Consider the following 16,912-nt stretch of genomic DNA (forward strand, 5'->3'; position numbering starts at 1 on the left):
GGCTCACCGAAGCCCAATTATAATCTAGCATCTAATTGCTCCTGGCTAGTGCTAGCCCCCCAGGCAGGAGGCAGCTGGCTGCCTGCAGTTTTCCAGCCTCTAAGGAGAAAGAGAAAAACTTTGCTGGCTCTCTAGGTTTTTCTCTTTGGCACAATTTGGAAACAAATCACTCATCATTTTTACTGTTGTAAATGTTATGGGTTCTTTTTTTTCCCTTTATGTGAAGCAACCTCTAATTAGCTGCATGAGTAAGATCATTCTGTCTCTTTAATGACTTAAATTCCAGCCTCATAAAGTCTTGTTTTTGGGAAGAGAGACATTCTTAGTCCCATCTACTCCTACCCTCCTGCCCCACTACAGCATTGCTTCCTTTGTGATCTGATCCGTGATGCTGGATGCCTGCACACTTCACATCTCAGGGCACTGCCACCTGTATCCAAGCCCTGGAGGCAATGGTGGGCCCTGGGGGGGGGGGGGCGGGGGGGGGGGGGGGGGCACCCAAGCAGCTCTTGGCTTTGCTGACAGAGCCATGTGAATCTATGATAGGACCAAAGGACTGCTTTGCACCAGATTCCTCCACCACTAGAAAACTTCATTTGTGAAGGGCCTAGGGAGGAAGGGGGAAAGACTGGTGATGGTCAACTCTTAAGTAATGAACTTCCAGAAAAAATACTTCTGAGTACCACATGCTGCACCAAGAACCAAATGTATGCAGTTAATTTGCAGTCCAGCCTCAAGCTGAGAGTTTTTGTTTGCTCTTGCTGTGTATTTTTTTTTCCTGTTTCTCGTGGCTGTGGGAATGCAGGGGGTGAAGGGCTGAGACCTCTCCCTTGGGCACATGGTCTCCCTCTCTTGTTCTCAGACTTGAATGGGCTTCTTCTTTGTTCTGCTTCTACCCCGAGGGAAGGGACATCTTTTGTTCCTTTTGCTGGAGACCAGACTTACCTGCAAGCCTGCCCTATTTGGAAATTCTTCACAAAAGACCATTCTTTTCCTTTGAAAACCCTTTTTTCCTCTGTTTCTGCCTTCTGATACTGCAGGTTCTGGGACTGCACCTTCCCTTAAAGCTGTTCATTAAACCAGGCACTGGGGAGGAAAGGGCAGCTCCTGATGGACATAAGTGACGGTAGACAAGAGTCCTGTGGCTGCCCTTGTCTCCATGATCTGCAGGTGTCTGGCAACAAGCTGGCTTCAGTCCTCATTTTGCCTGCTCACAGAATGGGCTGTCCAGCCAATTCTCCTGTACCATTGCCACCAGAATTGAGGACCACAGGCTCCAGGGCTGGTATTACAACCAGAGCTAAACTCTTGTTTTGCAGAGCTGGCCCAACAGGCAGATTCCCCAACCCATGGGGTTGCAAGTGAAGGTCCCAAGTGCCAAATACTGTCAGTGATTACTTTAGTGCTGCAGGGTTCTGACAGCAGTGAAGACATCATACCTGAGTGCTGCCTGAGTGACTGGTGATGCCCAACAGCCTTTCACCTGTTTTGTAGGAACAGGAAATGGCCATGTAGAACTTCATGGTAGGGTTTGTCCCTTTTTCTCATATCTCCTGCTTTAACTTCAAAGGGATGTAGTCACAGAATTCAAAGACACGTTTGTTATTGCTCTTAGGTCAATTATGAGCGTCCTTCTTGGCACTGTAGCTGGTAGTTTGATCTCCAGATAAACTTATTTGGCTTGCTTTTGTTGAAAAACTACAACAAAGAATTTTGAGTTGCGTTTGTTATGCAGAATGGCATGTCCATTTAAAATCAAATAATCTGGACACTCTTTGGCCTCCTACCAGCCAGCCTAATGCACTTCACATTTCCAGTATTAGGGAAGGCATTTAAATCCTGCTAGTAGATCAGAGCCAGCACACAGGCTGCATCCTGCCACAGGATGCAGCAGATCCCATTCCTCCATCCTCAGTGTTTCCATCACGCTGATGAAGATGGTCAGTAAGTGCCACTGGGAAGTCAGTGCAGCCATGCAAGGCAAGTAGCACATCTGCAAGGGTGATGGAAGTGAGTCCTGCAGCTCTGCTGGGCAGCTCCTGGTGGATTCCATCCTGGAATGGGGGCTGTTCTCTTGCAGGATCTGTGGTTGTCTGTCCTAGGTTGGTTTGGGGGAACCTCAGCATGGTTTCCATGTGGTTAGGAAGCTTTATTTAGGCAGAACCCTGTGCAGAACAGCAGCTGTTTGGGCCCAGTTTTACAGCCTGGAGTTCAGTAAATGAAACTGTGCCTAAAAGGTCAGTGCTCCCTGGGATCAGTGCCCAGTTATGCTGCTGACTGGAATCCATGCCAAGATGCTCTGTTCTCTGCCCAGACACTCTGCCATGTCTAGTTCCCTAAAGTCCAAATTTCTGCAGTAGCAGCAAATGTTGACCCTTAATTTGCCAGCTGCTTGGGCTCTGCTGGCCTTATTAAGGCAAGTTGACACTGGAGGAGATAAGACTTCTTCCCCTGTTGGCCAATGGCAGGATGTGTGTCAGAGACCTTTTCCAGAACCTGGGCATGCCACTGTGTGTGCTCCAGTTTACTGCTGTTCCCAGCCCTGCTATCAGGACAAAGGAGGTGGGAAGGCAGCACTGAGAGCAGCCTGGCTGCTCAGTGCTCCAGCTCAGTTTGCTCCTCAGAGACAACCTGCAGCTAGCTGGGGGCAGCCAAGGAGACCCAGGATAGCTGCTGTGGTCTTTATAGCCTACCCTTCTAGAAGCACACATGTTCAGGTCCCGGATCAGCATTGCTGGGTGCTCCTTCCCTCTGTGTTGTGTAGCACAGAGATAAGAAAAAAAATGTTGGACTAGGTATGGGGACTGTCTGAAGACTGAAATTTGGCTTTGTGGACTGAGAATCATTGCTTTTCTCCTCCTTAGAGTCTTGGTTTGGATTAACATTTTTCTGTTCAGAGAAATTATTTGATTATCAAAGAGAAAAATGTCCTTGAGATTGTGGGTTGCTGTAGTATGGAGCTGTGCTATTCTTGTCAACGCCATCAAAAGGTAAAGTTGGCCAGCAATACCAAACACCAGAAGAGAAGCACACACACGAACACACACGTCTTTGAACTTCCACAAAGGGATGGGGTGTTACATTTTGCAGTGTTTCCTAGGAAACTAGTTTAGTGTAAAATGAACTCTTTGTCTCCTCTTTGCAAAACTGTTTGAACCACCATATCTCACAAAAGGCTGCTTCGCACGCCGTAGAAGCAGCGTTACAAAAAAAGCTCAATCTGCAGTTTTCTGCACCAACTGAGGCAGTACCTTTATCAGCAGCCTGAATACTTTGGCTTGTATTTGTTGAGAATTGATAAGATTATGTCATCATTTCTAAAAGTCAGAGAAATAAAATTTTGCTTTCTTTTATCATTTTTTTTTCTTTTATTCTCTCTCTCTCTTTTTTTTTTCTTTCTTTTTTTTCCTTCCCCTGCAGTGCTGAGTGTCTTTCTCTGCACAGCAAGGCAATGTTAAGAAAAGATCAGAGAGGGTCTTTACACTTCACGTTGCCTCATTTTTTCCACCTTGACCACAGAAGAGGCTGGACTAGTGTCCCCATAAACATGCTCTATGTCCTGGCCAGCATGAGGCAGAGCTTGCAGAGGGTGAGCTGGGAGCTTGCCCCTGTCAGATCCCTTCCCTCAAACCCAGCTCATGGCCTCCTCCCTTCCTTCCATGGAGTGTGTGCACCAGGGCACGCAGCTGCTGGCTCCCTGTGCTCCCTTGCACCTTGCTTCACCAGTGAGTTTGGTTCCCTCGCTCAGTCCTTGTCATTTGTAGTTGTCATAATTTCCTGTCATAGCTGCTCTTTTCCTCCCCCCTTGCGATACTGCAGGGTTCAGCTCTATGGCTGATGTGCTTTTACTGCAGCCTGCTAGATTTTTCTTCATCTTAATATATTATTTATGATGCTATTATTCCTTGCAGCGGACTGCCAGCCACATTCTGCCTACAGTTGCTGCCCTTCCAAAAGCATCATGGCCAGCAAAAGAAAACACTGATCTAATTGAATTAACAGTGCTGCTGTTAGCCTTAATAGAGTTTGTCATGAAACACTAAGCAGATGTGACAATGATCTTGGTTAGTCATATTTTTGTCCCTGCTCCCAGACGTGGTAACTGTTAGCCAGATCAGTGGGGAGGATAATTCTCCTTTTCTGATCTATAACTGTGCTTACCTGGACATGTGGCAACTGCTTTGGACCAATGGCTGAAATAAGCCAAGGATTTGAGCACCAGAAAGTTTTACATTCTGATAATAAACTTGGCTAATTAAAACAAGACGCAGATGGCACTGCCACCTAGCAATTTTCACCTCAGTTACTCTGACTCCAATTATAGCCTTTCCCTACCAGCTTACACTGTTTAAATTACAAAGTCAGGGGACAGACAACTATTTACCTGCTTCTATTCATGCAAGGAAGTCTAACACATCGTTTTCCTGCACAACCCACTGGATGATGGTTTCAGTGCTTATTCTGAAAAACAAAAGCATCTCCATTCCTTAAATAAAGGGGGGGAGGAAGGGGGAAAGTAATAAAAAGACCACTTGGAGACTCGTTAGCAGGCACACACATTAGCAGGAAGCATATGCATATTACTTGCACAATGTGTTCCTCTAACACTTGTTGGTTAGAGCAGGTGCCATACTTCTGGGAAATTAACTTTAATTGGATAAATAGAAAACTGGCCTTCACTAAGCTGGCCCAACACGCTTGTCTTAGCTTATTATTTTCTCTAGATATTCTGCAAATTCTGATGCTGCTCCCTTGGGTGGTGTTTGCTTCTTCCCAGAGTAGACTGCATTCATGGGGTAGGGCTGGATGAATGGCTGCCAAAAATGGGTAAGCTTTGGTTGGTCCTGCTTTAATGCAGGTGGGGTGGACACCACTGCTTCTTGGGGTCATCTGCATTGCTCTACATGACATTTACAAACAAGTTTTGTGGAGCAGGAATCCACATCCAGCTCTGTGAGAGAGTGCAGGTCCATCCTGCTCTGGCTGACTTTGTGACAAGAGGAATGAACCAGAGTCACATCCCAGATTGGGCCTATTGGCCAAACCACTGCACTTTCCCCTGTGTTGGTGCATCACTGCTGTGGCACCACTTTGCATATAAAATCATCCATTCTTCTGGTTATAAATGGCACTGAACTGCCTGTGGTTTTTGTGGGTTAGGAGCAGAGCTCTACCTACTTTGTTTCACCTGAGGATCTTTCAGTTGCAGAATATTCCCATAGCTATTGAAGCTACTATGGGGCAGGACTTTTAAAGTTGTCTTTTAAACTACACTCTGGTACAGTGTTAAAAAGTGTCTCTATTGGAGGGACAGTGGGGAGGAGGCAGGATTTCTTTGTGTAGACCTATGGCTTTTGAATAATTCAGCTAGGCTACATTTTGTGTAAAAAGATTTGTCCAAATTAAATCTGATGGTAAAGAACTTCTGTGCACCCTCAATTAGATGTTAAATGAGATCAAGATGAGTACCATTACCGTGATGGATATGGTGACATTAGCCTGTTTGATTTGCTCTAAGCACACCTGCTCCTCCTGGCTATTTTCTTCTTTGGTCAAGCCAAACACAGTGAATTTCTGTAGGGTTGCACAAATGGGTCCTGCAAGGGATGGATCTCAGCATCCATTTAACACAGGGGATTTTCTTCCCCTGCAAAAAGCCAAAGCACTGGATCATCTGGGGTGCTGAGACACTTCTCTCCTGGAAAAGCTGTTGGTGCTTAGCAGAGGGATCCATCCTTGGCAGCCTCCTGCTGCTTTGCAGGACATGGTCCCACTAGGGCAGTGAGATATGACACCCTGTGTCCTTCCTTCATCCCTGTCCAGCACTCTTTCCTTCATGTCTGTGCTTTGACATGACTTCTCTCTTTTACCAGATGCAGAGGGATGAGCCTTGCAAGAGAGACAGCCAGTGCCACTGCTGGAGGCCAACTTGGTGACTCCCATTAATCCTGGCACAATCTATGGGAACAACTGAGGCCTTCTGGCAACAAAGCAGACAGCTGGCCTGCACCTTCAGCACTACCAGGAAGTACTAAGCTTAGAAAAACATGAAAAGGAACTGCGAGCAATAAAGCATCAATCTACAACTGCTTATGGAGAAACTTTAATAATAGTAGTACTGTGGTAATGTCACTGAATAATCCCCTAAATGCTGCTTGGGTGATATGTTTCAAAACTAGCTGGACAAAGTAGTATCAAAGGGGTCAGCTGTGGGCTGAAGAGCATCTGGAGAGCTTTCTCTTTCCTGTCTGGAGCATACAAGCCTCTTGTATGCCTGTGGAGCACTGTGAGCCATATGTAGTGCCCTTGGTCTCCAGATTAAGGGCTATGTCTTGGGGAACATCATCTCCACGTGCCTCTGCATGCCAGTATGACTGGAAACCTCTGCTAGAAGTAAAGCTACACCTGAGCTGGAATTAGAGATGTCTGTGGGTGAAGTACTGAAAAATATTGGTGAGATGGAACTGTCAAGGGCCTCCTCATTGTCACTGCTGAGAGAATGTGCCAAGGCTTTGTGGGCGCTCTTCCTGCTCCATGAGGAGTGTTCGTACTTCACCACTTTCTGCTGAGCCTGTGTCACACCATCTGCAGTGTGTGATGGGTGAAGGCATTTATGAGCAAGGACTGCCCTGGCCTGTGTGTGACCTCAGAGAATAGGTGGTAAATCTTTCAATCCAATCCCTTGTTTCTAGGTGATCCAAGAAAGCTTCTGTCCCAAAACAAAATCACCAAGGCCAGCCACTGACATAGCTGAGTGTTCAGCTGCTGTGTGTAAGCAGTCCACACGTGCACAAAATCAGCTCAGAGAATATAGGTACGTTTTAATTGCTCCCAGGACTGGAGAGATAGTATGCACACTGCTTACTAACATCTTGCAGACATAAAGTCTCAGGCAACATCCTCTAAATTAGGCCCATAAAGCACAATAGATCTATGCCCGCTAGAAGAAAACACAGGCTCTCCCATTATTAATGTGCAAAACCTGGAGATGAAGTCACATCTATAGGATGATCTATTTTGGTGAGCCACGTGTGCTTAAATCCCCTCCTTGACCTGTTAAACCACCAAGTCTGCCATAAATATTTGATAATGAACAAGCTAATAGATTGTGGGATATCAATAGAGGGAAAGAAAACGTGTGATTCAATTTTTAATTACCACCTCTTACTCTAAATCAAGTTATTTTCTGTTTGAGACTGAAAACAAGTTTTCTCTCTTTAACCATTTAACAGAAATGATGGATCCTCACAGAAACAAAGGAACTAGGGCACAAGAAGTAAGGTAGAACAGTCCGGTTTTATTACCATATGTAATCAAGAGCTTTTGTTTCCCCTTTTCTTTGTCTTCTTTCCTTCCTTTCTCTCTCTCTCTCTCTCTTTTTTTCTTTTCTTTTAATTTTCTTTTTTCTTTCTTTTTTTTTTTTTTTTTCCTTTTTCCTTTTTACAACGTACATTAAGGTGTGAATCTGATGTTATGGGGATGTGGAAATGAAGGGGAAATTGGTGACATCACAACACTCTACAACTTTACAGCAAATGAGAGTCTGAATCTGTTGCATCTAACAGTGTATAGCAAGGGTGGAAAGCAAAGGCACACATATAGGTTTATGAACCCCTCGAAAGAAAGGGTGGAAGGGAGAATGAGAACAGAAGATCCACTGAGTACAAAATGGGCATTTCAAGGTCAAACCAGCAGCGGATGCAATGCATGTTACAAAGGCAGATCACCATATGAGCTGTTGCTGTGATTACTCATTTCTGTGTTTTGACAGAACACTCTGCCAAGTCATAGCGATGGACCCGTGCATTTGGTACTCAGGGGGTTTTGGAGCCTGGTGAAAAGGCTGCAAGTCAGTTCTTTCCAAAAATGACCTTGCTACCTGTGGTTTTCAAAGTTCTTCTTTTCTGTTTGCTTTTATTAAATCAACAACATTGCTTTGGATACAGAACTATCTACTCCAGTCTGCATAGTTCACTAAGGGTGAACAAAACCGTGTTGTAAAAGAAACCATGATGAAATGAAATCACATGCAAGCACCCTTGTTACACACTTTGGTCTAAACCATCCAGACTTTATATATACCATCTATTAAGCTAATGGACTTGAAATCTGGCTTTTCAGTCATTCAGAAACAAAACCAAAATCCTGGAAAGCAAATGGGAGTATAAAATTTTAAAAAACAAACTGGAACAGAAACAACCACCTTACTCAAACATACTGTTCAGTAGATATATATATATATATATATATATAAAAAGCTTAGAAGCGATCCCCATCATTTGTCTACAGTATGTTGACACAGTTATCGTAACAAATTAAAAACACATCTACGGGGTGGTATTTTGTTTTGTTTTTTTTTTTTGTTTTGTTTTTTTTTTGTTTTGTTGTTTTTTTTTGTTTTCTTTTGTTTTTTGTTTTTGCATAAACTGATAAGAGTGAAAAAGGGACTTACACGCCTGCGCGCGCACACACACGCACACACCTGTGCGCGCGCTCCCACGCTAGCTACATGCACAGTCGCACCAAGGAAACAAAGGGAAAAAAAAAAACAAAAACAGAAACAAAAATGTGTTTTGTTTTGCTTCTTTTTTTCCCCAGGGGAGTACATGCAGCATCCTCCAGAAGCAGCAGGTTGCTGCAGCAGGAGCCTGCCTGCCTGGCCTAGCTCCGCGTGCCCAACGTGCTGCAGGGTGTGCTGCCAGGCTGGCTGCAGGGCACGGCCCCTCTTGCCCTGATGGCCATCTGAAGATGGAGGACATGCCGTCCCCAAGGACAAGGTGTTGGCATCTCCTCTGCTGCCAGGAGAGCGGTCGCTGGGTGGGGGGAGGTACGGAGCTGCAAGGCAGCGCGGAGGGAGAGTGCTCTGGGGAGAGGGCTTGGCACGGCTGGAAAGCGGAACCGACCCAGAGGGGATGGCACTGGCCTTGGTCTAGCAAAGGCTGTGGGGTGATGCTGAAAGCCACCACATTCTTCTTTGCTCCAGTTCTCGAGTAGGCGCGAAGGAGGGAGGACCAATAAATATTTGCATTACTCCAAGGGGAAAAAGAAAAAGGTTTTTTTTACATACTACAGCTCACAATTATACACAACTGAGGGTGTAAGGCACAAATTTACATGTGGAAGAAAACAGGCTATTCACAGATATATTCCCACGAAAAACCCGTGTGATAAGACCATAATTTATGCATGGTAACAGCCGGCATATTAATTAGTTCACACTGTTTGAGGATTTCGTTTGCCGTCTCACATGCAAGGTGAAATGAGATGGCACATCACAAGCTGGTGCCGTCACGGAAAGCATTAGCTACTGACAAAGCTATGCTGATAGCAATGGTGCACAAATGTGCAGCTTTTAAAGAGTTTCTCTTGCAGTTGAGTTACAAGTTATGAACCTGTGGTATTTGTTTGTCGCTGTCTTAGGTCAGAGGCCAAGCCAGCTAATTAGCTGAGAGACTTAAATAGATATCCCCGTTTTTTTCAGCTAATCAGACAGTCCAGGCACAAAGTTCAGAATTCCAGCTCCAACTTAATTAACTCAGTGAATTTATTGGAAAAATAAAAGTTTTAATTACTCCAGTTAACGGGTTTCACGTTAAATAGGTATAACTTTCAAGGTACTTCTCTGAAGAACTGCTCACAGGATGATATGTGGAAGTCATTTCCTTAGGAAAAACAAAAGTTGAACAATAAATAAGAGGAGTTACTTGCGTTAACAGTCACGTTATTCATTAAAAGAGAAAGGTAGCAGAAATCTATGACATAGTTTGCCCAGCATGGCATTATAACTGCTGTAACCAAATGGCTGTAACACTGATGGGCATTTCACAGTACCTGCATTTAGTAAACTTCTGCCATTGTTAAGTCAGAGTTAGCTTTATCAATGGATTCTTTTTTCTTTCTTTTTCTTTCTTTTCCTTTTTTTTTTCTCTTTTTTTCTTTTTCCTTTTTTTTTCTTTTCCTTTTTTTTTCCTATTTTTATTATGTTTTTAATTACTGGTTTTGTTTTCCAGAGCACTCTTTCCCAGTTCAGGAATGCACTGTGCAGTTTGGGGGGTGGGGGGGAGGGTGAAATGTCACAGTCATCTTTCACCTGTGTGCTTTTGGCTCAATGTTTGTGATGGAGAGCTAGTCCTTTGAGCAAAGAACTGTAAGGGCTGTGGGGGCGAGTCCTGCAATTGCAAACCTTCAACCATAGGTCATATGGCTCGGGTTAAAAAAATATTCCACTTTTCCCAGAGAGCAGAAACAACACGTCCTCAGCTTGCAACAACCTTCTTCTCAGAGGAGCAGTTGCAGAACACTGGCTTTCAAGGGCAACTTCTGCTTAACTGCTGTTCTCCCCCCACCCACCCCACTGTGATTATGTACACGCGTCATTGGGCTTCATGGACGTAGAGAGTGGAGCAAAGGAAGGTTTGGGAGGTACATCTGGCTTTAGCGAGGGCGTGCGTTTCAACCCTGACCTGGTCAGAGAATTGTACGTGGTGAGACTCGGCTGTCGAGATACAGTCATGGCCTGTGCCTGTGCAGCGTGGACTTGTATGGAGTCCACCCGCTGCGGAGCCGGCGGTGGGTTGTCACCCCTGCCGAAGCTCTGATTTCGAGAGAGGTGTGATGAGTTAGAGGAGTTGGTGTTGTTTCTTTTGAGGGTTGACGCCTGGTGACTTCTTGTGAGTGAGTTTGTAGGGTAGTTTCTCTTGTAGTCCACGTTGTAAGCAGAAGAATGCATGTCTAGCCGCTTGCTCAGACCACTCTGAGACAGGGAGGTGCTCGGGGGCCCGAGTGAGGCTTCCCGCTGAGGTACCTTTGGTGGCATGCTGTCAAGGTTTTCCACCAGGTTAACCCCATGGCTGGGGCTTTTGTTACTGAGATGGTCCTTGATGGTTTTGTACTCAAGGGTGGCATTCTGGTCCTCCACAGACATCTGAGCCCCATCACTCATTTTTGGCTGGTCAACATACTCGTGTTGGTAGCCTTGCTGGGCAATGGGCAGAACCATGACACTGGGAATGTGGCTAGGAGAAGCCCTGAGTGGCAGGTCAGTAGGGATGACGGGTGAAGCCATTGGGGGGATATCTTTTGTGCAGGCATTGATGAGGTTCTGGTTTCTTTCCCACTCTCTACTGCCACGGCTGGGCTTCCTTTTCTGCTGCAGGGTTGGGGTGGACTCCGGGGTTGGCAGGGCGGCCAGGTCCAGATGGTGCTGGTCAGCCTTGATTAGCATCTTGGTAGTGCTGCCTGGTGTAGCCAGTTTGCCATTGTGCATCAAGGGTGTGAGGATAGCTTCAGGCTTTGGTTCTTTGGACTGAGCATCTCCAAAGAGGCCACTGAGCTTGGTAACACTGCTCATGGAGCCGCGGCGGGAGTGGGTCAGTTCCTTCTCCTTTCTCTGCACAACAGCCACATCTCTGCGGCGATGGTCACAGATACAGTACACTACGATGCCCGAAAAGACGGCCCCCATTATAAAAGCTAGAATTACTGCAATGGCCAACAGGGTGACCGGCACCAGCTGATCATGACCCTTCAGGTAACTCTCACGAATCACTCCTGCAATAAACAGCATACAGTGGTTAAGCAAACCAAGGAGAGGGAAAAGTCACTTAACTTTAACTACTTTATTTGAAGGAGGTTTGTTCATGTTCTGCAAATGATTTTTGATCAGCTTGCCAAAATTTAGAGATATACTGTACCTGCCAATTACTTCTTACACGAGCAGTTTTGGGCTTTCAGTTCTGGAGACAAACAGTACAAAGTCCAGGAGGGGAGAGAGCATTCACTTGCAGGGCATGTGGAGTCAGTTTGAGATCCATGCCCCAGGCAAATACACACTCACTTTGAGAAGTCAGAGCTATTACTTTTCCTCCTTTGACATACTGCTTATTCCTCATTCCCTCCACTCAATCTCTGTTCGGCTAATACCACCTTGTTTTTATTACTTATTTTTATAAAATTATTCACATTGAAAATCCTGTGAAAGGAGAAGAGAGGAGAGAAGCTCTGCAAATACCAAAGAAGTGTATCCCACATTGTTTCAGGTTTCTTTCTTTGCGTGTCATTCTTTTGTCTTTGTCATATGTTTTAAAAGTCAGTGTCACATGCCTGAGCTTCAGGAGGATGCTTAAATAAGTATGAAAGACAGAGCACTGCGGGAATGTATTGAGCCTTCTAGAGGACTGTCCTTGCTATTTTCCTTTTTAAAGCTCTCCCTTGTTCTGGACACATGAATAGGCTTACCTCTGTGCTGAAGCTTACGCTTTTTCTGCTGAAAGCTCTGACTTTGAGGGCCCCTTTTTTATGGCCCCGTGCTTTGGTCAGAGATTGTTATCAAATCTTACTTAGCCCTCCAAGCCCTTGCTGCCAGACAGGGCATCTATGGCAGAGTGTCACTCCTCATTCTGAAGACGCTAACACAGCATTAATCAATGCCCTGAATTTCTAAAGAAAGAAACTGTTTTTTTTTTTCTTTCTTTTTTTCTGACATAGTTGGGCACCAAGCCAGCAGCAGCGATGAAACACAAGCACAGAGCCTCCAGTTTGCTTTCTAATTTCTGGTTTTGTTCTTTGTGCTTTACAAGGTGCAGCCGCTGCCTTACAAGGAGCTGAAGTTACAAGGAGCTGAAGTTACAAGGAGCTCTCCAAACTCTTTCTCCAGAAGGAGTACAAACACCAGGGTGTTAAAAAACTCCACATGCTCTAAGGAAATGCCAGCCATGTCTTTATTACAGCAAGACAGCAAAATTACCTCCAAGGCACTCCTGAGTCCTTGCAACTTCCATGTCACAAATCACCTCCTCCTAGAGTAGCATCTTTTTACATATTTGGCAGACAAGACATCAGTGGCCCAGAATTAGATTCAAATGCAAGATACTTCTCAGCAAACTATGCTAAAAAAGCACTGAAAGGTTGTCAGCATCTCACAGAAACCTCTGATAAGCATTTTGGCTAGGCAGAGTACCATTACTACAGTATGTATTTTCTGCGCCCATTTAGTTATTGTGCTTAGTTGGACATGAGATACTTATTACAGGGTAGGGACTTTGTATTTAATACAGATCTTGGGATCTTAAATTCCTGTTTGTGACATCACAGGCAGTTGCCATGGAAGTTATTATGCTGTCACAGATGACTGTGATTTCAAGGAGCAGATGATCCCTCGTTAAGCTTAGATTCTGCAATCATACAAATGCCTCCATAGCCATGGAGTAAGGGAAGAAAAACAGACCCCTGTAAACAATGTATAAGTAGGAATCATCTTCATATCAGATGTTTCTGAGAACATGCTTTTAAAGCACAGCTGCTCTTCCATAGTCCGATGTTTCTACTCTTTGTCATGAGCACTAAGCAAAAGTTGGTAGAGACTAACCCTGTGGTTTAAATTCACATACAGAGCTCCTGCACAAAGCCCAGAGGCACAGTGCTGCACTTACAGTACTGTCAGTAGGAGTAGCATTTCACTGCTGTGAAGTCTTGAACATTTTTACAGTAACAAGGCTCAAAATACCTGCTCAGCACCTACTGAAATAGAGAAGTACCTACAGCCATTAAACCTGGCTGTGTCTGGAAGCATAAATCATCCATGTCCTTAGGGGATGGACAAGACTTTTGTTAGCTTAAGAATTTCTGCCTCTTTGCCCATCATTTGCAGCAGTGACATGGAGTCGGAAGATGGGAACTGTGTACTCAAGCCTCTCTGGATGGTTCCATAGAAGGACTTGAACTCATGTGACACACAGTATTAGAAAGTTACTTTACTCTCTACAAGGGGGGAAAAATGCCTGGCCACTGAGATGGAGGTTTCCTACAAATGGTTATAGGTCTTTCAGGAAGAAATTACAGCGGAGAAACCCATTTGCTCTGGGGAAGCTGACCTGCTCTCCTCAGAGCCCAGTGTAACCGTCGTGGGTACTCCATGCCTGGCACTTTCTGCTGCCAACTGTAAATCACAATCTCTGCACACTAAAGCAGCGTGAACTCTTGCCATCAGTTTTATATTAATGATGGATATGAAATCATTACAGTGAATGCATCAAAATTATCGCACAGTTCAGCCTGAGTGACTGTGCATGTTCAAGAAAAGGGTAGCTGAAATGCTGCAGCTCATTCTGCAGATGTTTTACAAGCAAAGATTTAGGATGGCTTTAGATCATCCTGATTCCTGCTACTTCCTCTAGAGCTCAAGCCCTCCCAGAGCTTATTATGTTTCCAATACAAGGCGGAAAAGATACTTAACTTTACTGGCTTTGCTGTTGGCAGGTGGTTCTTCTCTGGACACAAACTTAGGTTATTGAGATAATTTACTTTTTATGATAGATCAAATCCAAGGTGTTTTTTTTTGTTTGTTTGTTTGTTTTTTCTTATGAAAGTATTCCTTACAACTTCAAATGAAATGATTAGGATGGGCAAGATCTGACCTGCATTAATGATTATTAAACTGAAACGAATATTAAAAAGTATGAGGAATGTTCAGCATCCTACTGAACTACACAGCGAGTGAAATAGGCTGACTATTGCAGTGGTTGACTGCCTCCCTTAAATTTTCCACTGTGGTTAAAATCTGTCCATCTCACAGCTGGGTTTAGCACTGCAGGTCTTCCTATGTGGGATAGACGTAGTTATAGCTACTAAGGGGGCCAGGCTGGTTGCCTGACATTCTCCACTTTTCATGGCCATTATGATCCCTGCAAATAACATGATCCTCCCTTTGCTGCTGACTTTCTGTAATTCCATCCCATGTCCTTTTGTTTTGCATCCTCAGACATTCTCCATTCATTTCCTCAGTATATTCAGTACACCCTGTACTATCACAACCTGGAACATAAAATATCACTTCTTCTTACTCATATAACGAGAGAGGAGATCTGATCTATAATTCACTACTTCAAGCAGAGCTTGTAGGTAAGATACAGAGGGTTGGCTGGCTGGTTGGTTAATCACAGAATCACAGAATGGCTTGGGCTGGAGGGGATCTCAAGTATTATGAAGCTCCAAACCCCCCACCGCAGGCAGAGCCACCAACTTCCACATTTCATACCAGACCAGGCTGCCCAGAGCCCCAACCTGGCCTTGAACACCTCCAGGGACAGAAGAGGCATCCACAGCCACTGTTCCAGCTGTTCATTGTAAATAACTTCTCCTGATATCCAACCTAAATCCTTCCTTCAACTTAAAACCATTTCCCCTTGTCCTGCCATTATCTACCCTTCTAAAGAGTTGACTCCCTTCCTGTTTATGGCGCTCCCTTTAGGCACTGAAGGGCTGCAATGAGGTCACCCTGCAGCCTTCTTTTCTCCAGGCTGAATGAACCCAGCTCCCTCAGCCTCTTTCTAGGAGTAGTGCTGCAGTCCTCTGAGCATCTTTGTGGCCCTCCTCAGGACCCTCTCCATCAGCTCCCTGTCTTTTTTGTAGTGGGGGCTCCAGACCTGGACACAGTACTGCAAATAGATGAGTGAGCATTAAGAGGATGCTAAGAAAAATGTTTCCAAAATTCCATATACTTTCAGCTCTGAAATGACTTGCTGAATTTCTGTGGGTGAAAATAAGACAGAAAAGACTAGAGTTGACAAAATAATATCTTCTTCTTTTCATCAGCTAACAAAAGTATTCAAGGGTTAGGACTCTACCTGGACACCTGCTAAATAACAGTACAAAATGTGCACACTGCTGAGAATGTCATTGCATCAAAATGCTGATGTAACTATTCTGTGCATGTTCTGGTTGTTCTAATTCTAACAGGAAAAAATATTCTGAGGGCAGAAATGCAATTAGGATGAAGTAATCACATTGGAATATAGTTCATCATCCTAAAGAATACATGACATGAGCATAAGGGAATGGGAATAATGAATGCCAATACAGCAGATTTCAATAATGGAGGACAAATAATGAAATACATGGATATTAAAGCATTTACTCCTTTCCTTGCTTCCTATTTCAGCCAAAACTGTGATTTTTGACCAGAAATATAACAAATTCTGGCAGTGCAGTGCTATACAAAACAGAGACGAGAGAGACAAGGAGATCCTGTCAAATGAGAGATCTGACACTCCAATTTGCAGAATAAGTATGATAGTAGAACAAATGATTAAGCTACCAGTTCCATAATCAAGTATAAAAAAGTGAATATAAATTTGTCAAGAATAAATTACATTAGCCTAGCCAAACTTCCTTCCTTGATGGGATAAATGCTTCACTTTTTATGGGGAAACTTAAAGTATGATGTATTCTGGCACATTTTAGCAGAAGCAAATTTGAAAGTAAGCTAAAATCGGCAGAGAAGCAGTTGAAAAGTATTGATGAAAGGTTTACCTGAAAAGAGATATGAAGTAAGAAGTCCTCCAAAAGATTCTCTGTTTAGACAAAGGAAGATCTAAAGAAACCTTGCTAAGCTGTGGTAAAGGTCTTTGACTGTACTATTTCATTCCTCATCACTGATGAGGAATTGAGATGGTAAAACCCTCAAGAAGAGCTCCACTGTCCTTTTACTCCAAATCTGGGTAATGGTCTATGCTTTACAGTGAGTACAAACAGTAATTTTATAACATTCACAACTGCTTGATGAATGAAAACAAGTAACTACTTCCTTTTTTGAACAGCTTAACTTGAGGCTGCTTTAGTGATACAACAGGCCAGATGCTGCCTTCTTTTACAACCAAGTTAAAATCAGCAAGAACAGGAGCAGGGCAGAGAGCAATACCTGGTTCCATAACCATAGGTTCCTGTATGTGAATAACCTCATTACCTGTCACTAAATATAATGCATTTCTGTTTGAGTACTACAGTTAGGTGCAGTACGGATACAAAGACTCCTCTGTTCCAGAAATGATTTATGGCCTTGAGAGGTGTACACTGGACAATGAGGTGACCACATGCCATGTGCATCAAGAATGCTCTGTGATCATCCCTGCAGGGA

General features: G+C 44.1%; 1 protein-coding gene across 7 annotated transcripts in view; it reads right to left on the minus strand.

Moving 5' to 3' along the window:
• Positions 1–7,882: 7,882 nt before the first annotated feature.
• Positions 7,883–16,912, minus strand: part of SEMA6A (semaphorin 6A) — a 110,242-nt gene continuing 101,212 nt past the window's right edge. For 5 of the 7 annotated variants that reach the window (XM_015849991.3, XM_032441554.2, XM_015849990.3 and 2 more), the window contains one exon: positions 9,032–11,550. In XM_015849991.3, coding sequence (XP_015705477.1) covers positions 10,361–11,550 — 1,190 coding nt within the window. In that variant the 3' untranslated portion in view covers positions 9,032–10,360. Of the gene's footprint in view, positions 11,551–16,912 lie in introns of all 7 variants that reach the window. The other 2 variants (XM_015849992.3, XM_085529606.1) reach the window with 1 other exon arrangement.

Source organism: Coturnix japonica, chromosome Z (genome assembly GCF_054131305.1).
Source record: "Coturnix japonica strain WE chromosome Z, WE-NBRP24, whole genome shotgun sequence".
Lineage (NCBI taxonomy): Eukaryota > Metazoa > Chordata > Aves > Galliformes > Phasianidae > Coturnix > Coturnix japonica.